The sequence below is a fragment of the Equus asinus genome, chromosome X, assembly GCF_041296235.1.
Source record: "Equus asinus isolate D_3611 breed Donkey chromosome X, EquAss-T2T_v2, whole genome shotgun sequence".
Lineage (NCBI taxonomy): Eukaryota > Metazoa > Chordata > Mammalia > Perissodactyla > Equidae > Equus > Equus asinus.
The window spans coordinates 119,087,573-119,107,959 of record NC_091820.1 but is presented as its reverse complement, the minus strand read 5'-3'; the positions used below and the strand labels follow the sequence as shown (position 1 = coordinate 119,107,959).

General features: G+C 46.9%; 1 protein-coding gene across 1 annotated transcript; it reads right to left on the bottom strand.

Annotated features, from left to right (window-relative positions):
* Window positions 1–1,469: 1,469 nt before the first annotated feature.
* Window positions 1,470–19,505, bottom strand: UTP14A (UTP14A small subunit processome component). The gene is made up of 15 exons (XM_044763707.2): window positions 19,357–19,505; window positions 18,214–18,289; window positions 17,404–17,474; window positions 16,612–16,676; window positions 14,680–14,822; window positions 14,220–14,375; window positions 9,702–9,821; window positions 9,513–9,607; window positions 8,786–8,909; window positions 8,626–8,703; window positions 7,776–8,169; window positions 5,198–5,604; window positions 4,244–4,437; window positions 4,018–4,117; window positions 1,470–1,901 (listed from the first exon to the last, which is right to left on the bottom strand). The coding sequence occupies exons 1-15, from the start codon at window positions 19,380–19,382 to the stop codon at window positions 1,629–1,631; spliced, it is 2,322 nt and encodes a 773-aa protein (XP_044619642.1). The 5' UTR covers window positions 19,383–19,505; the 3' UTR covers window positions 1,470–1,628.
* Window positions 19,506–20,387: the final 882 nt, after the last annotated feature.

Below are 20,387 nucleotides of genomic sequence, written 5' to 3'. Positions count from 1 at the left end.
CTCTTGATTGGGTGCTTTAGTTTGGGGGGTGGGTGGGACGGAGGTGGCAGCTTTGTGCTCAAAAGGTTATGGTCTCTTAAACGGAGGCAGGAGTGGGTAGGGGTCCTCCGTTCCCTCCCATTGGCTACTGACTTAAGTGTCAACCAGCAAGTGGATCACGGATAATCTCGAGCCAGTGGATAACTTAAAAATGCCCCTTGGGCTCTGAGCATGATCAACATAGTCATTTCCCTTCCCAGCTCCTGGCTGGTTCTTGAGAGGATGAGCAAATGGCACTAGGGGCCCACAGCTACCCCTGCGAATTTCACAGAAATTTATGGCGTGGCTTTTGGCTTCGGAGTGAGCCTAGGGTCCTAGTGCCCACTCAGTCACTAATTTAATGTGTCACGCTGGATACATCCCTGTACTCTAAAATCTTCCACCTATCAAATAAAGGTATCGGGACTAGTTACCTTTGATGTCTAAACGTTGTGGAACTGCTGTGGAGAGTGGTGTGCTTGGAAAAGAGGGCTGTATCGGTGGGGGTTATGGCGAAAGAAAACCTGTGGAGTGACAGAGAGCTTTTGGCCTCGGGATTCCAAACGTCTGTAAAGCAACTCAGACTGTAAAATGGTGTACATGTTTGTGCGTTTTTCTGGAGAGGGGTCAGAACTTCGTCAAATTCATAGACGGGTCTGTGACACACAAAAATTAACCCTCATCTTGGTCTAAAAGGCTGGAGGGGACCAACCTTCCAGGCAGGTGAGGCACAGTAGTGGTATGTCCTTTGGGAACAGGGGGCGGGGGGTTCTCCAATTCCTTGTTAGAAATCTCTGCTGCAGGGGCTCTTCCCACGTACCTATATTTCTTGTCATCCAAAGAATGGCAGGTTCCTCACAGGTTCCACCCGTGTGAACTGCCTCATAGCAGAGTAATGCTCGAATAAACCATACTTTGAATCGATGGTGAGCAGTTGGCCCTGAGTTAGGTAGGAAAGGGAATAGAGCTTTACTTCTGAAAGCTCACCTACCTCATCTGTAAAACCTGTCTTACAAATGAGAAAATAAGTGCTAGCTACTCTCGACAGCAACCTGTGCAAGCCAGGAGGCTGTCACACACGAAGAGAATGATAGCAGCTAGACTTACAGCTGAACCCAGCTTCTGCACCATCCTAGGACGAGCCCAGGACTCAATCCCATTGCATAGTTTGTGCATGCTATTTCTAGCTTAAGAATATACACTATTTAGTCACTATCCCTGACACTTCAAATTGGTTTATGGTGGATCATGTTTGATGTGATGTATTTATGATCACAGGCTAGGGTAACTTCTCTTTACTTCACTTTCGGACTAACTACATAATCCTTGGTAAGAACACGAGGTTCCCCTGACAAGTGTGGCTGGAGAAATGCAATGGGGAGCGTCCAAAGGTGTCTTGTCTGACTTGAAGAAAATGATTCAACTGGGAGACAACACAGAATACACTCCAGTTAAATAGATAAAAATGCCTTTATTTTTAAAATGTGGCTTAACTACACTCACAGTGTGCTAAGCCCGTTTTGGAGTTGATCTTGTAGCTCGGAGTAAAACCGGGCAAATCGAGAAGTCGGTTCCTAGTTCTGGGCAGTAAGATGTCACTCTCCAGCAACTCAATCTGCAGAGTTTTTCTTCAGCTGTTTTTTGTGACGGATGGAGAGCCGTTTTGGATTCCTCTGTACTACAGAGAGATCTGACCTTGAGGAAGAGCGGTAGCCCACATCCTCTGCTTTTATAGGCTTAATGATATGGCCTGGCTTGGTGACGACCTTGGGTGTAGTCAGCTTTTGGAAGGCCCTCTGGGTGTTCCATGTGAATCCTATAGGGGTCTGGATGGTCCTTTCAAACTGCTGATGGTGGGTGAATGGATACGGAAGCACTCGGACCTGGAAGGGAAGGTAGAAATGGTAACTGTCAGGCAGTGTGAGTACACAGGCCACAGTTCTACACGATGGCTGCCGTGAGTGAAGCTGCCAGGCGGTCAAGGCATCCCAATGCCCCCAGCTAACCTCCGGAGTCCCAATCTGCTTGAGGTCATTTGGTCCTAATTTGTATTAGGACCCTCCCTTCCCCCAGGCTTACCCAACAATCTAGGGATTGAAAAACCACCCCAAGACTGCCCCTGGAGCTGTAGGAATACTACCGGGCTGCTGTCCCCACCTGGGTCTTCACATCCAACACGGTGACTGCAAAGCATCTGGGCATTTGTGTATCCCTGTGGATCTTATGGCCCTCCTACCCTCTTCAGGCACCCAACCCCTTCCTTTCCTCTCCTTGATACATGCGATTAATATTTTCAGGAACCCGAAGGTTTACTCCTGAATCCCGAACTCAACCAGGCTGTTACCGCTCAGTTAGCTTCATCTTCTTTCGGTATCACAGAATGTCAGAGCTGGAAGGTCCTAGATAATGGCAAAGGTCATCTCCCTTGGCCCCAAATTTGGCTTAGACAGGGGAAGCGATTTACCCAGGTGAATTATGGGCAGTGAGGGAGAACAGGACCCAGGTCGCCTTTCCCGACCTAGTACTCTTCTCTACTCTACCACAGCGCTGCCTTCCGACATTGAAATAATCCTAAACACTTCCCCAAAGGCCAAAGAGGGAAAAATGTAAGCAGACGAGGGGGAAGTTCCGGTCAGCAGTCTTTGGAGATATTCAATGGAACACTCGAGAAGCTGCGCCCTGCCGGGTGGTCCCGGTGGTGGTGAAGGACACAGATTCTCTTTGGGTGAAGGGAATGTCTTACTGGGGCTGATAGCTAGATCTGTGCTTGTCACCCCAGGAAAGAGAAAAAGAGAAACTCCTGGACTAAGAATTCTGTCTCGGGAGGCTTGCATTTTTTTTTCTTTTGCCTTCAGCTATTGCGTGCTGAGACCTGCAGTCCATGGCTTATTAAAAAGATGAGGAAAATCAAGGGAGACCCTTGGAAAACTAGTTGTGGGTTTGCAGTGACTGTATTAAAAACAAACAGATAAGAGTCCTGGAAGGGAGGGTGGCCTTCACTGAGGCCTGCACTCCGCCCCTCACCTAGAACCCTGGCCTGGTGAAGCGCCCCTCTGTCCTCTCCCTTAACCCCCGCCTGCCTGCTCATTGCCTGTTTGCTGCTTCACGTCCTCAACTGGGGTGACAGGGGTTGCAATTCCATTTCTGCAGCAATTGGTTCACAAAATAAGATCAACAGAGTATTACTGAAATGTGATTTCCTCACCTCTCTTTCGTACCTGTTAAAATATTCTCCCCTTTTTGTTCAGAGGGAAAAATAATTCATTTCAATGTTCTCCTGGCTGGGGACAGAGCTCAGGGTCACAGACTTTCAGAATTGAAGGGAACATAAAGGTCACTGAGTCGTCTCATTCCTGAGTCCCCTCTTCGCATGCTCATACCCCCAGTGCAACCCATTCTCTCCCTGGACCGGCAGAAAGTTTCTCCTTAAATTGAGCTGTTTTTCCTCCATTTTCTACTTTATGTGACTCTGCTCCGTATGACAGCCTTCAGTATATTCGAAGACTGTGATCATGCTCAAATTTGCATCTCTCTTGGGTAAATGTCCCTAGCTCATTATCAGATGACACAATTTAAAATCCTTTCACTGCCCTGAACAAGTATCCATTTGTCCATTTTTCTTAAGATGCAGCTCAAAGCTTATAGCCTCTGAACATTACCTTGACTATAAATACAGGCCTGGAGAATAGTAATTCTTAGTTTAGCAACAGCCATTTGCATCCAAGTTATCTGGGGTACTAGTTGAAAATGCAGATTTGGGGGCCTCACCACGGCTGCACAGATTGTCCTGTGAGCCTCAGCATTCCTCCTGGTCAGTAATTAAAACAGCAGAGTCGATTCGGAATTATTCATCTCAGAGCCGGTCAGTGAAACAAGAACAGATTTGATTCTGTGATCAAGATCACGCATCCTTCTTGACCCCAGAGCACTCGAACCCTCCTCCCAAGCAAGAGAGCCAGGCAGCAAAGAGAGGCAGCCAGAGGGCGCTCTCTCCCTCACCTGATGAGCTGCCGCATGGATGTTTCGCTTCTCATTGATAATCACATTTGGCAAATTCTTGTCTTTTCTTGGAGGACCCTCAGGGATTTTAATAAGAAACCTGGAAAGCAGAACAGCAGGAGGTCTGACTAAGAGCATTAAGGACTTAGTGAAAAGGGCAGGGAGGACGCCTGAGAGCGAGGTGGAGAACCTGGTGCCCTTCTGACAGGCCTTCTCCCGTTCTTACCGGCGTCTCTTCTTGGCACTGGGCATGAGGCCCACACCGCCCCACTCGCCCCAGCCAGGCAGAGTCAGGTCCACGTCCTTTGGCTTACTCGCCTCCACAGCCTCTCTCTTCTCTTTCAAGAAGTCTCTGATGACATCATCCCCGGCAAAAGCTTCCTTTATCATTTGCCTTTGATCTTTCTCCTCTTCATCTTCCTGGGAAGAAACAAGAGCAGAGCTACAGCCTCCCTTGTGAGCTGTGGTTCCAGGCAGGTCCGCTTGAATTTTGGGTTGTGGCATTTTAGCGCCCCCTAGGGGCAAGCACTGAACAATGATGGTCTTGCAACACCAACCGATTGGCGGCCAATCATGCTCCAATTTGCTTTTCTCTAGGGTAACTATCCCTAGCTCATTATCATAGGACACAATTTTAAACTTTCAGTAAGGAAGCTGCAGGGTGGAGGAAGGAATGGCCTCTGTTAGGAGGAGGTGCTCCAAGCAGTCTGGCCAGAATGTGGGCGTCCCCCAGCTTACACCCCTGGAAAGACAGGCACCAGGGCTCCTTGCTTGAGTAGTTTCAGTTACTTAATTGGGGGGTCCCGGACCATTTGGGATCCCACTGGGTAGAGAAAAACCCTGGCAACAGTTCAATGATTCCCCTTCGAGTTGTCCTGCCTGGGATCTGGTCAGAGCTTGGGATGACTCGTCTTTCCTCTGAGGGCAGTTTTAGAGTCACCCCAGGGAAGGTTTGGCGGCTCAAGGTTTAGGATGTGGGAGTCTCAGTGGCACTCACATATTTGCATCTAGTAAACTGTCACCGGGACCGGCCTGGCTCCATACTATTCCGGACCTCACGACTACCGAAATATGCCCCCCGCACAGCACGACGTCCCTGATTCTACTCCTTGTGCAAGAAGGACACTTTCTGCCCCAGCTCTGATCCCCCACAATGGCCCACGACCCTGGCTCTGCTCACCCATTCCTCTACTGTCGTGGGAACGGCCAAAGACTTCACAGAAGGCGATTTTGTGCTTAGGAGGTTCTGTAGATCAATCATTTGCTCCTTTTTGGGCTTCTCCTTGGGGGCACTAGGCTGATTGTTTGGCTTCCTCTCCAACCACTGCCCATTTACTGCAGGTCTGGGATGCTCCTTATCTTGAAAGCATCCTTCTCTGCCCAGCTCCTCTAGCTCGTCCAGAGTCCGTGCTCTCTCTGGCCTCTGCAGCAGCATGGGCTCCTCTTCTTCGTCAGCAGCTTCCTCTCTCTGGACTGGCAGAACTGTTCTCGCTGAACTCACTTTTTGCTTCGTGGACCGATGGTTTTCCTTGTTGAGTTTCTGGGAAAGTGCCCTCAATTCGGACAGCACCTCCTGGCTGCTAGAATCTGGGGGAAGAAATGACAGCTGTCAGAAAAGGAGGTTGGCGGGCTGGTTCTGTGGCCTAGAGGTTAAGTTCGGCACATTCTACTTCAGTGGCCTGGGTTCGGTTCCCAGGCACGGACCCACACCACTCATCAGCAGCCATGCTGTGGCAATGACCCACATACAAAAAGGAAGATTAGCACAGATGTTACCTCAGGGCAAATCTTCCTCAGCAGAAAATAAAATAAAGTAATGCTGGTTCAAGACAGAACCCTAGAGAATAAAAAATATTTTTAAAAAAAGGAGGTTGGAAGTTGCCCTGTCAACAAACATTTATGGAGCACTCTCAACAACCAGAAAGCATTTTTGGAGCACCCACTGGGTGCTAAGCACCATGAAAGACATTCCAACGAGGACAAGTGGGTAAAAGAAGATTCCATTCGCTGGGTCTCCTGGAGAGTTCACTAATCATTACCTGTCAAGTAGCAGGCAATGGAGTTTAGTAGTTAAAAGCAGCATGTTGGGAAGCAGATGTCCTGGGTCCTATTCCCAGCTTTTCCAATGACTCACTGTAAAACCAGAACTGTGGCTTGAGTTCCCCATACAGTATACCCTGCTTGGGGAGATGGCCCCAAGTTCCAAGTTTTTAAAAAGCTGTTTTAACAGGTGGCCTCTGAATGCAACTTAATTGTCATTTATTATTTGTAATTTCTAAAAATTGTGATTTACTATTTGTAAAAACCTTAGCCAGTATTGTTTAATCTTAAAGCAGCATTTCCTAACCTGCTGGGGCTCATCAAGTAGCTCGCCTGTTCCAGTCACCAGCAGCACCTGAGCAACTACCACTAGTCTCTGAGAGCCCCGAGGGAAACCTGGCAGTAACACACTTCTAGACTGTCCTTTGCGTCACCTCTAGTTGCCTCCATTCCCCAGTTCATCCTGCTCTCTAGCTTTGGCTTGGAGCCACTGGAAGAAGCTGCTTAGATCTGGCTTTTGGATACGTGTGTTTATTACTCAAGGGCAAGTTTCCTTGTTCATTTTGTTTGGGGTCCATGACTTCCCACTATTTCAGGACACTATTTCCCTAAAGATTTGAGAACATTCTATTTATTATCCAAGGAAATCCAAATTCACCTTTCATCCCACAACCAACTGCTCTGCATGGTTAGCGAGGTGCCCAGCTTTTGAGGGGACTCAGGAGGACACAGCTGGTGCCCCGTGGTCGTACAGAGACGACCCCACAATCTCGGCCTGCAGTGCCACTTTCCAAACTCCTCCCGGAAGTGACTGCCTGTAACTATCAATCCCAGAACGCTCCAGCTGAAAGCCCGAAGTCAGGGTCCTACAACACATTCTAAATGACAGCTCTTGTAATTTTTTTTTTGCCATGGAAAAACAGATTCTTGCTGTCATCTACATGCATTACTCCTACAGGAAATAAAATCAGACCTGAGAATGTACCCAGCCGGCCAGGTGACATGTGAATGTAGACAGTTTCCTGAGCAGGCTGTCTAATGCCCTGCGTTGTCCCCAGATCGGGAGTTCTCTGACCACTCTCAAGGGCACTAAATGTTAATATAAAATGTCATCAAGATAACAAGTAGACAATATAACACTCAAATCGAGTCTGAGCACGAGGTAACAATTCTAATTTCCCATGTGCCTTGTGGAGTCATTCATTCCTGTCAAGAAAGTCTCACCCCGTATTGACACGTATCAACCAGCATTACGAGGTGCTAAAAATGCCACTCCTACTTTAGAAACAGAAACTGCAGCAGCAAGTTGAAGATGTTTCATAATGCCTCAAAATCCACCTGGGCCTGTGGTGTGAACGATTTTCAGATTTGCTGTCCCACCTCGTGCCCTTCTCTCTGCTTTGTGGGGACCAGCAATGTTAACTCCTGCCCTCACTTCCAGGATCGTGTAGTTCTGTCTTTCTGAAGACTGGAAGCCCTCAAGAGCAGAAAACACATTGGAACATACATTGTACAGCCATGCAGATGACCGCTTATGAAATGCCTTTGAAGAAAAATGGTTATTATGAATTTATTTTCTCTCCAGGGCCCCAGGGGCCTCTTGTGAAAGTCCCCAGAGCCTAATCACTCTGCGGCGTGTGTGGGTGGACAGTCTTCCTCTCACAGGCGTCTGTAACACTAGCCCCAGGCAGTTCTGCCTTCCGGCCACCGCAACTCACCTTTTGTTTCTCGTCTGCCCACCGGCTTGGCATCCTGGTTGAGCCCAGGCTTTTTTCTAAGTGATCGCCTTTCCTCCAATTCTTTCAACAACATTTCTTCCTCTGCCACTGGATTTTCTTCTCCCTCACTTTCAGAAGCCTCGTGGGCCACAGGCTCTGGAGGTTGTTCAGGGTCCTTCTGGATGTCGACCTCTTCCGCTTCACTGGGGCCGTTCCTGAGCATCCAGGGGTTCGGTCCGTCTGCATTCATCCGCACCTCATTCACCGCATCAGGGACAAGCAGTTCATCCTCTTCCTCTGCGCCTTCCTCCTCTTCCTCACTCTTGGAGGCCGCCTGGAGTTTCTGCGTCAGTTCTTTGTTCCTGGCCAATTGTTCCTGCAGAGCCTGGCGAGCCTGGAGGAGTCACAGCAGGAGCGCCTTGTCATTAGTGACCGCAATAACACCTTTCCTGGTCCATTTCTGCCTCCTCTCAATTTGACTTAAGTATTTCTTACTGGTGCCTACCATTTAAACTGCACATATACCACTGTGTTAAGAGCTATGAAGTAAAACGGGAGACAAATTCTTTGTCCTCAAGGAATCAACAAGGGTCACAAGCTAAAAAGTAGCTCCTCTCCCCTTTAACTGGACTTGCCTTCAATGCTGTTTCCCTTTCATCTCTCCTTTTCCACTTTGTTCCTGGTCATTTTCCTCTCTGCCTTAGAGATTTTCTGATGCCTTTTTAGATTCCTGGTTTTCCATTCATCCTCATGGCTCTTCCCCAACTCTGCTTCTGCTAGCATCCTTATGGACTGCTTTTCCTTTCTTTCCTCCAATTCCATCTCTTCTCTCACCCTGACGATCTCTTACCTCCAGGTCATATTTGGCCATAATTGCCTTTGATTTTGCCCATTTCCCACTGTTTTGGTGCTTAAGGCTCATTCGCTCCTGGAAAGAAAGGGCAGAGTGAGATTCTTCTCGCTTTCCGGGGAAGGTTGGTTCAAGGGGTAGGGGAAAGAGGCAGCCTCACCATCATTCTGGCCTTTTCAATTTTTTCCAGCTCTTCCAATGCTGCAGAAGGACTGACCTTCTGCAGCTTCTCAAACTCTTTTAGGGCTTTCTTGGCCTTTCCTTTCTTCAGAACCTTGTGATACCTAAAGGGTGAGAGGGGTATAAGCGAAGAGAGTGAGCTGGAACACTGATGCAAACATAAACGTGCCCCCGCTCCCCAAGGGGCTTCCCTATGCAGGGGCTGGAATGGACATCACAGAGCTAGCTGACTGCAGGGAGCCAGTGTGGGACCTGAGAGGACTGGCAGGACTCAGTCCCTGCAGCCCCCAGGGGCAGACCTCTGCAGAGCAGAGTGCCCTCTGCATCTATAGCTCAAGGGAACAGGAGAACAAGTTCCAAAGTGGCAAAAAGGCAGCAAAGAAGCCCTACTGGCCCCAGCAGTGGGAGAATTCACAGCTCATCCTGCAGAACCATTCTGTGACACCCTGGGAGGGAGACAAAGAATTGAACAGTCTTCTTTTTAGCAAAATCAACACTGGAAGCCAAAGCTAGAGGAGAGGGCACTACTGAAGCGGGCAAAGCTCTGTGAGGTTGGTGTGAGGGGGAAAAAAGGCTAGCCACTCCTATCTGGGACCTCTTCTACACGGCCCCAGCTGCCACGCCAGAGGTTCTTTCCTAAGGACCTGTGCTGAACCACATCGCTTTCTTCCATGGAACCCAAGGCCGGGCCACAGGGGCCTCCTTACTTTTTGCTCTTGATTTTCTTCTCTCTTCGAGCCCTGGCCTCATAGTAGGACTGCAGGGCCCGGGCCCTCTGCAGCTCTGCTCGGCGCATCTTAGCCTACAATGAGTGACATTCAGTGACTCCTGGGCTTGAGGGCAAGTGCTGGGAGAAACAGCATGCCCGGCTGTATCAGAGGGCCTATCACACTTACCTCTTCCAGGCTCATGGCTCTGAGAGAGGCCTTTTCCACGGGAGTCAGTAAAGGGTCTGTCACTGGCTGCTTGTTCTTATGGAGGAGGTTAAAAATTTCTTGCTCCATGGGAGTTCTTGCCTTAAGGAGATAACAGAACATTCTAAGTCTTAAGCCATGCTCCCACAGTCTCCCTCTTTACAATCCTATGTCCCTCTACTTTATGACACTATAATTGGAATCACTAACTGGATAGGATTGGCTGTTACAATAAGAGAAGGCGTTCTAGTCTTGCTGTCCAGCTGTGTAGATAGTCTGCTTTTATTTTGATTTAAGACAACTTCAGCAAGGGAACTCTGAGCCTACTCTCTAATATTACTGAGGGGATCACTCTGTTCAGATTAACAATATATATGTAAAACAGAATACCATTCTCTTAGGAATCGAAGCAGGATGCCCCTAAGGTAGATGCTGGCAGGACAGAGGGACAGCAGCACCAAATTGTCAGTTTTGATAGTTGCAAAACAAAATGGTCCCTGTATTGTTATGTACACTTGAAGTACAGAACTATTACTGTGCAAATAGGAATCTCAGATTCCTATAAGCCTCCTTCTAATAATGTTTCTAGAGGAAAGGGGAAGTGAGGTCTTAAGCACAAAAGACGCTGCCTTTCAGAATATGACCTTCATGTAATTGGCCTGCTTCCTGACAGTACAAATTTAACTCTAGTCATTTTCTAACTTTGGCTCCAATTCCTCAGTTTCCAGTTAACTGGGCATGCTAGGTAGCGTCTATGCGTATGAAACGAAGGGACTGTGAACCAGTGGCTTCATGTGTCAACAAAAGATCCCATTTGCTGCTTGACTGGTATTGTGAGGATGGCTGAAATAAGCAGGCCGATCATGCCATGGTCCACTTTGGCAAGGCACAAAGATAGCCCTAGGCAACAGAGCCAGTTTCCAATGTTATACGTGGTTTTCTTCAATAGCCATATAGATCATGGTCAGTATGAAACTTACAAATACCTGGACAAATGCATAAACACACATCATCACACGTTACATGGTGCTGTTGATTTAACCATAAGCCTATTCTACTGAATAGTAAAGGTGCGTGTTCTTCCATTTTTAGTATTTGCAGTAGTGGTCAATCACAGGCTACCAAGTTATTTATATTACAATGTTGTAATCTCCCTCCAATTCAATTCAATTTACAAACATTTATTGATTGCAGCTCCACTCCAGGTACTTGTGCAGGGTGCTAGGAATGCACAATTGATTAAGATCATTCCTGTCCTCCTAGAGCTCATAGCCTTTCAGAGGAAAGAGACACATGCACCCCTAACATAGTGGCTTAAATGTCAGTCCATAGGAGTCATCACAAAAGAAGGACCAGTTAATTCTGATTAGGAGGTGGGTTAGGCTTGGGGAAGGAAGAGACTTTCTGAATTAGGCTTTGAGGCATTAAGTACAATTCTGTAAAGAGGAGGAAAAAAGCCAAAGAGAGATGAATATAAGCAAAAGACAGATATGCAGAAAGGAGAGGTAGGTAAAGGAACGAAGTGTTGGCCAGTGTAGCTAAAATGCTAGGTGCGTCTGTCTTATTCTCCAAGTGGAGAGCCTTTGGAAGGATGTGAAGCAGGAGAGTGACAATCAGTGTTTTGGAAAGAAAACCCTAGTGATTGTTTAAGAGGCTATTTGTAAAGCGCCAAATGAAAGGTGCAAATGACAATGAGAAGAGGAACTAGGGATCTGAGAGCTATTACCGAGACAGTGTTTACAGGACGAGCCCACTGTCTGGGCTGGGGAGGGGAGCAGCTAAGGGGAGGAGGAGGAATCAGACGGCTGAGGCTTCCAACCTAAGCAACTGGGATAGGGTGTTATGCTGTTGCCTGAGTTACAGAATGAAGGCAGTGGTACAGGGTTTGGGAGCCTGGGGCAGGAAAATGCCAGGCGTACTTTGTAGTGTGTGAAGTTTGAGGTATTCATGGAGACCCAGGTGAGGCTGGCTAGTCACGCGGACTATGGGACTGGAGCTCAGAAGAAGGGGTTGAGAGTGACCGATAGCGTATTTACAGAGCAAGAATAAAAAGGACTAAGAAAAGACAGATGAAAAAACAAACCCAGGGGTATGACACAGAAGCCAAGCGAGAAAAGTTTTGCACAATGTCATGTGTTAGTAGTGTCGCATGGGCTGAAGACTCAGAGGTCTCGGGATCTGGCGATTCCGAGCCCTCTGACCAATGCCCTTTGAGAAGTTTCGGCAGGGTAGCAGAGGAGGAAGGTAAAAGAACAGAGACAACAGTGGAGACCAGCTCTTTCCAAAGCATGTTCCTCATCCGCTAATCAGATTTACTTCAATTTTTAGAAGTTCAAAATTCAATTTATTGGATTTTTAATAAAATCACCTTTAATAAAATCACCCTGGGTTAGAGTAAATCAAAGGGGTTTCTTTACTATCTTTTCATAGCCTTTAAAAGACTAGCATACATTGTGAATTGTCCATCTCCAGTAGGGACATGCAGCATTTTCTAGCAAGGGAACCCTGCCACCCGCCTTGTGAAGGCATATTGAGAAACTACGCTTTTGAGGAGAACACTTCGGGAAGTGCTAGTGTAGGCTGCTAGGTGGTGGGAAAAATTACATCCTTTCCAGCACTCTGCAGTTTACAAACGCTTTCTCACGCATTATCCCATTTAAGGCTTCTTGGCTAGAGTCAAATGGGATTTTGGGAAGCTGGACCAAAACTACAGTGCAGACTTTTTGGATTCTTAATCAGAAATACTGGTAGATTACTAGTCCTCGGTACTTTGCAATCTAAGGTGTACGAAGAGAACTGCGAGTTGCTGGCCAGGAAGCAGCCCCTGGCCTAGGCAGTTCCTTATTTCTTTGTGCCATGCTGGCATAATTTCTCAAAAATGAATCTTAGAACGAATGGTACAGTCGATTCAATGTACAGCGTCTGGGCCCCATTTTGTCTTGGATAGGGAGTTCCTGGAGAGCAGAGGACGTGCCATTCTTACTGCAACCTCCTCCTCCATCATCTCATCTTCAATAACCAACTTGGCACTTTCCTGCGATCTCCAAGCTTACGCTGTCATTTGGGAAAGCCAAGGTGCACAACAGTGTGTAGCAGTGCACTACTACTTTTTTGATTTAAAAAACACGGTAAACATGAATATATTCATAAAACTCAAAAGTTAACAACAACAAAAAACGTATAAAAGTGGTAAGTTACTTCGGGTGAGTACCGGGGTAAAAATGAGCAAATGGAGAACAGGGGTGGGGTCAGACTTTCCACTATGTATCTTCTATACTTTTCATTTGTGAATCCTGCAAAGTGTATTACCTCTTAAAATTTTTTTCCTAAAGTCTCCCTTCCATCCTGCAGCCACACTTTAAACCTGATCTCTTTTTCATGAGGAAAAGGAAGCATCCTAGAAAGAGAATGGCAATGACTTCAACAACAGCATCAGAAACAGAGCTTATCCCCGCAATAAGCAACTACTTGCTCAATTTCTAGCTACGGTGACGGGTCATGTTAGCTTTGATTAGCTTGAATTACCTCAAGTTCCCGGAACATAGGACACTATTATTCCTGGATTTTTAGAAGGCAGAGGAAAAGCAGAAAGAAGGCATCTATCCCTGGTTTGCGCATTGCTGTTTTTGCCTATTTTTCTACTTAAGACAGAACATCCCATTATAGACCAAGGGTGTATTGGAAACGAAAAGGCTAGCTGTTCTGAAGCAGCTGTTCACAGACTAAAGTTTCTGAGACTTTAGGGACCAAGAAAGGATTACCAACTGTTAATTTTGCCAAGGGCATAACTACCATTCCACCCCAACGGCATCATTTATTACCACCGTCATTTCCCAAAAGAAAAGCTATTTCAGCACCATTAAAGTGGAAAGAATAACCTCACAATACAAAAGGGCTGGCAACCTTACACCCACCATACTCACAATTATCCTTTTGCTTCAGGTGGATGAAAGGTTTGCCAGGGCTCAGTGTTTGGGAAAGCCAGCTCTAAAACATCTTTTTCATTTTCTGTAGCTCAGAGAGATAACGAATTACTTGCTAAAATTCCAGTCATTCTCAGCAATACGTTATATTCGAATGAGGTATTCCTACAAGGAAGCTTGGGGTTCTGCTGCTCGTATACCAGCAATGCTGCCGAGTTCCTGATTTTCCCCAGATCAGAATGTGGCTTTGAAAGCTTTTTAAAAACTGGGGTGTAAAAAAGAAGATATCCATTATGTTCCCTCTCTACTGGCAATTGGATGTTTAACACAAAAACATGGAAATAACCATGTACTGTATGCTACAAACTGATGACAGGCGACTACAGAGCTACTCTGACCATTGCATGACTGACATGAACCTTGCTCCCCCCCTCTCTGCCTGCCTTGACTGCTAAACCAAAATGACCACAGCTGGGATTCTGGCTTAACCTGTCCAACCAAACTGACCAGAGGCTCTGCAACCTCCACGCTGTGCAATCTCACCTTCCAAGGTGCGGTTCCCTTGTGCTGCACTCACCTTCCAGCCACTGAGCACATGTTCGATGGGAGCAAAGGCTGACTGCTCCTTCTTCAGGGGGAAAACCAGCTGCTCCGCCTGCCGGTTCTTCAGGACAATGGGATCCCATTTGGAGAGGGCTTGTGAGGTTTTATTGAATGCCACTTCTCTGTGGATCTGAAGCAGGCAAAGTACACAAAAAGAAAGAACCACGAAATTAAGCCTCAAACTCAAAGGACTAGCAGGAAATTAGGAGGCAATGTTTCTTAGCCCAAGAAAGAACCAGGATGCTAGAGATTAGCTCTTGCTTACTTCTCAGGACTGCACCTTCCCTGAGATTAGTTTTAATCTTTTCCATGGTGAGGCGATCACAACTTCCCCTCCTCCCATTTTCCAGGTTTTCTCCCCTTCTCTGCTTACCCTATTTTTCCTTGTCGGTTCCATTTCTTCCCCTTAATGGACCACTTTCTCCATAACTCACCCGCTCAACCTCTTCTTTGTTAAGTGGTAACTCCACAGTCTTCTTTGATTTGACCCTATTCAGCTGCTTTTTCACTGTGGCCAATGAGGATGAAGTTTTACCAGGCTCAAGCAGATCGGAAAGGACTAGCTTTTCTCCTGATCCTGTAGAAAGGCCAAACTTTCTGGTCAGACTGAGAAGTGAGGCAAAATCTCCATATCACCTAGGGAGAGGCCTCAGGAGAAAATGCTGGTAGACAGGCAAATGTGCAGCAAAGCAGGAATAATTCTTACTTCAATCGCTAGCCATAATGACACCATCACTTGCCTACATTCCCAAACGTGTTGGAAGGTAGAAGAGAAAAGAAAATTAGTTGTTTCAAAAACTCAGGGGCTGGCCTGGTGGCTAAGTGGTTAAGTTTGTGCGCTCTGCTCCGGCCACCCGGGGTTCGCCGGTTCAGATCCCGGGCATGGACATGGCACACTGCTCATCGAGCCATGCTATGGCAGCATCCCACATAGAGGAACTAGAATGATTTACAACTAGGTACTAGGGCTTTGGGGAGAAAAAAAAAGAGGAAGATTGGCAAGAGATGTTAGCTCAGGACCAATCTTCCTCACCAAAAAGCACATCTTAAAAAAAAAAAAAAGTCATTTGCTTTTCTCTTGGTCTGCTTCCACGCTTGCTGCACCGCAATTCAGTCTTCACACAGCAGTCAGAGTAATATTTTGAAAATGTAAATCACAGCATGTCAGGATCCTGCTTAAAGTCTTTCAATGACTCCCCATTGGGATTATACTGATCTAAAGGACACAGCCCCATGGGATCTGGTCCCCCTCTGCCTCTCCAATCTCATGTTATCCCTATCTCCACAACGCTCCAGTCACACTGGCCTTCCTCCTATTCTTTGAACATGCTAAGCGTGTCTCTTCCTTAGAGCCTTTGCACTAGCTGCCCCCTTGCCTGGACAGTTGACTTTTCTCGTCATTCCTATCTCAGCTTAAATTTTGCCTCTCCAGAGACCTTTCACCACCATTAACCTAAAGCAGCCACTTTATCACTTTAGTAGAAGCACAGTAGGTCTCTGCTGAATGACTAAGCTTGGAAGAATACACTGTTACTTGTTCTGGGCACAGTAGGTCTCTGCTGAATGACTAAGCTTGGAAGAATACACTGTTACTTGTTCTGGGCTGGTACGTCAGTGGTTACCGCAAGTGTGACTCACTCATTCAAGCTGCCTAGTTGTAAATATGGTGAAAAAGATTCGGCATCTAGACTTGCTAGCAGGTGAAAATCCTGACTCTGCTGTTGACTACATCACATATTCTCAATAGGGGTGACAGCACTCCCCACAGGGGGTGAAAGCTGGGTCTTGGTGGGGGGTGACAAAAACCTTAGATCTTAAGTTTTTTGTCCCTCCAAAGCTCAAACCTACCCAATAAAATCTCTTTCCTTAGCATTTAATTTCGGGGGAGTCGGGTGGGCAGGAGAGGCAGTGAGGAAAAAAGTATCTAAAAAGGCTCCTCAGGGGAGCAATAAAAAAAAGTTTGAGAAGCATTGTACCGGGTGAAGGTCCTTGAGTAACCTGACTTCTCTGAGCTCCAGCAGGAGAGATCAGCTGCTCGTCTCAACTCAAAATACTGAGAACTGAAATAAAAATGAAATCAGGAACGTGACTCAGTGAGAGGCAGCCATCTTCATTCATGTCCCTCTACTGCAGGAGCAGCTCGTCAAGCTCAGGAGGAGCCCTGGACCATGGCCTCCTAGGCTTTCTTCTAGAAATGGAAGAAACTCAACGGTGCCTGACTCCCCTTCTTCACCCACTCACAGGGCAAGGATTTGTGGTATGATTCCTTTACCCATCAAAACCGGTTCCTGGCGGGGTCAAGTGACCATTAAGCTTTCGGAACACCGCAAGCTCCATGCATTGATAGCTTCCTTTGTTCAACTTACCTTCAGAACTGACATTGAACTCTGACACCTTCAGACTAGCCTCAGATCTCTCAGCCAATTTCCGCCTGAAATTAGGCAAAACAGAATATAGTAGGAATGGATGCATTTTGCTGGGGAACAAACACTTCTCTCTTCAAACAAGGCTTTGGTGTCATGTATCTCTCTTCTAGGGTCAGGGTTGTCAAAGCAACCAGGAAATCTGTCCCTAACCCGGACTTTGTAGTCCAACCATCTCTTAATGTAGACTCAGTCCCTCAAACCACAAGGCAATACAAGTTAGGCATAGTGGGAAAGGCACTAGACTTGGATTCAAACACACCTGGATTTGAATCCTGGATCTGCCCCTTATGAGCTGAGTGACTTTGGGGCAAGTCAACTAACTTCTCTAATGGGGATAAGTAATGCCTACTCAATGCTTCCAAAGACTCTAAGTGTGGATTAAGTCAGAATTCAAATGCACGAACCCCTAACACAATAAGAGCTAACACTTACATAATGCTTACTATATGCCAGGCATTGGATTAAGATCTTTACATTTATTAACTCATTTAAATGTCACAACAACCCTACAAGGTAGGTACTATTATAAATCTTCTTTTCTAGTTGAAGAAACTGAGGTGCAGAGAGAATAAAAAAAAATTTGCCTACACAGTCTGTCTCCAAAGTATGTGCTCTTAATAACGATGCTGACAGTTGTGTCTTCGTTGTCATAGGCACTCAATAAACGTTAGTTGCAGATAAGTCTCATGGAATCAGCTAGTTACAACATGTCCAAACTGATGAGAATGTTACCTATTCTTTCCATCAAGGGAACTGATTGCTTCCAGAAGCTTCTGATGCTTTCTTTCTCCATCACTGTCTCCCTAGACACAGAAAAGGAAAAACCAGCAGAATGATGAGGGGAGGGAAAAGGCAGTGTGGAAATTGATGCCCATGTAAAACCTCTCGTTCTTTTGGTCAGTGGAGAACTGGGGAACCAGATGAGGTCTGGTGTGCAGGCATTCTGGCTCCAACTAAAAGAACTGCTTCCAAAACCAAACTCCCTCATTATAAGGAACACAGAGCCTTAGTAACTGGGAGCTAATGTTATGCCTTTGTCTTAGCTTGTCTGGGGAAGTCTCTTGCTATGAGAATAATGTTGCTGTGTAGAATATATAGTATGATCTGACACAGAAACTCTGACATTAAAAAAAAACAGTTCAAGTTTTGTCAAGAGAATGAAGAGTTGGAATTCCTATAGCATCTGCTGGAGATCCAGCTTAATTATGTAAATTGTATTTCAGTCAGATACTTAAATAACTCTCTACAGAAATCCAAACCTGGGAAATAGGGAAATCATATAACGAGGACCATATGTTTTGATCTTATATAATCAATTATATTTAGTTAACTTAAGGAGAGTGACTGTATCTTATAGTCTTCAAATTCCCATAGCACTTAATACAGTATCTTATATCTGAAACACCAAACTGTAATTTAGTTGCAAGACCTGAACAAATATAAACAATGTTGCTACCCCTTCCCTTTGTAGGAATGTGCCGTCTACTCTGATTTTGAGGCAGAAGGGAAAGTGGAGAAGGCAGTTTAGCAGTTGTCACCCACCTCATCTTCACTGGTGCTCAAGGGGTATTCTTTCGGCAAATCCTCTAGTTCTTCCTGTTGCCTTAAAGCCAGAAGGCTGTTAAAGGAGACAAAAGAGAAATAGTATTACTTGAACTAACTTTCCTTCTTTTAAAACAATCTCTAGAACATAACTTCAGTTCCTAGCACAACATGGCTCTAGACCCTGGAAGAAGGAAAAACTGAGCAGTGTGGGCATCTTTGGAAATTTGTCAAGACATTGAATTTAGACTGAAGAAGGCAGGCATCACCTCCAAGAGGTGAGCAGTGGATGCTGATATCCACACAGAACTGCATGGAAAAGACCTAACACTCTTCAGGGATTGGCACTGCATTTCCCACACCTCTTGTGGCTGTAAAAATGCCAGACCCTAGGTAAGGTGGCAGAAGAAGCTGTTGCTGGCCCTTGAGGCAAGTTAGTTTCACCATTAATATTTCTAAGCATCCTCCACATGGAAGACACCGTTATAGGTGCAGCTTACTCCAAGGTGGCATCTTGATCACTTGTTCCCTGAAATGGGGAAACAGGAAATTGGATGAAAGCAGTGGAGTAAGCCATTTTACCTGGAGCTTACCTGGCAAAGTAAGTGCTTAACTAAGGAGCTTGGTACCTAGAAATAAATTACAGCCTATTATTACCTAACAGTATATACCAATCTTTGCAAGGCAACCATTACTAAACGGATTATATTCAGTTCCCCTATGGGAGGGACAGGAAACATCAGAGGAGAGAAAACGTGCTGGATGACTCCAATCAGCAAAGGTTTCCAAGATAAAGAGAGTTTACAACGCAGGCACTGCCTGCGCAGAGGGTTGAAACGCGCCGCGAGAGCGGCAGAAAAAGGAGTCACGTGACGAGGAAAGTGCAACATATTAACTTAGCTGGAGAGGAGAAGCCGCATCAGGACCAACAGGGATGAGGCTAAAGAGCTGGGGAGCCGAGGGAGCCATTTAAAGTCAAATAAAAGGGCTCTAAAGGATGGATCGCAGAAATAGTAAGGAATGGCGAGCTCGCGGGAGGGGAACAACTGTCGTCTGTCATAAAGGCGGCTTCTCCTTCTCAGAAGCCGGGAAGCCCGGCTCCCAACGAGATGCGGACACTCTCCTCGTGTCTGGACCCCTTACCTCTCCTCAGCCCGGAGTGCGCTCATCGCCGCAGCCGGTCCCTCACATGGGCCTGGAGCGGAAGCCAAAAGGACAGCAGTTTCCGTGCCGGCCGCAAAGCGATGTCTGCTTCCGCCAATCCCGTGCGACACGCACGTCACTTCCGCTCCCCCCGGGGCCAGCGGACGAGCGGAGGCGCGGCGGGTGGGGCCTGGGGAAACCGGGGGCCTGGAGATGAAAGGCTGCCTGCGGGCGGAGCTCTGCTTTCCCCGCCCCTCCCCGTCTCCCGGGGCGGCGCTGTCGGTCCTTCCGGCCTCTCCTTTCCACGCGGCCCAGAGTGGGTGAGCTGAGGGCGAGGGTGCTGGCTGTCGGGGACGGGCCGAGCCTGCGTTGTCCCTGCCTGATGCGAAAGGCGAGGCTCAGCGGCCGCCCGTGTTCGACGGCGTCCTGGAGCCCGCCGGCGGCCAGCTCGAGGCTTCGCTGAACGCCCGTGGGGTGGCCAGCATCGTGCGAGGCCCTGGGGATTCGACAGTGAACGAAGCCGGTTTCCTCCCCTCGGGAGGAAAAATTCCCCTTTATCCTGTGCTCCCTGGTCATTGCAGCTCTAGGTTCCTCCTTCCCTTTGGAACAGAGTTTCATCCAAGAACGGGCTGTGTCAGTGGCTGCAACGTCCTCCCTTCCCATCACTTTTAAGGAATTCGTTTTAGTTTAAAAAATGTAGGAAAGTAATACACGAAAACATTCTTGGCATTTATTCTTTAAAGCCGCTCCCATTTTGCTGTGGCCTCACCATTCCACTGAGACTGCTCTGAACAAGATCATCGGTGACGCCCGAGGTTGCTAAATAAAATGGACACTTGTCAGTCTTTGTCTTCCCCAAACTTTGTGTGGTATCTGATCCTGTTGGATTGTTTTCTTATTCCTATTCAGGAAATCTTTTTGACCATTTACTGTGTGCCAGGCTTCTAGGCACTGGGAATACCCTGGTGAACAAAACAGACCTGTTCCTTGGCTTCACAGAGCTTACTTTCTAGTGGGATTAAATATAATTT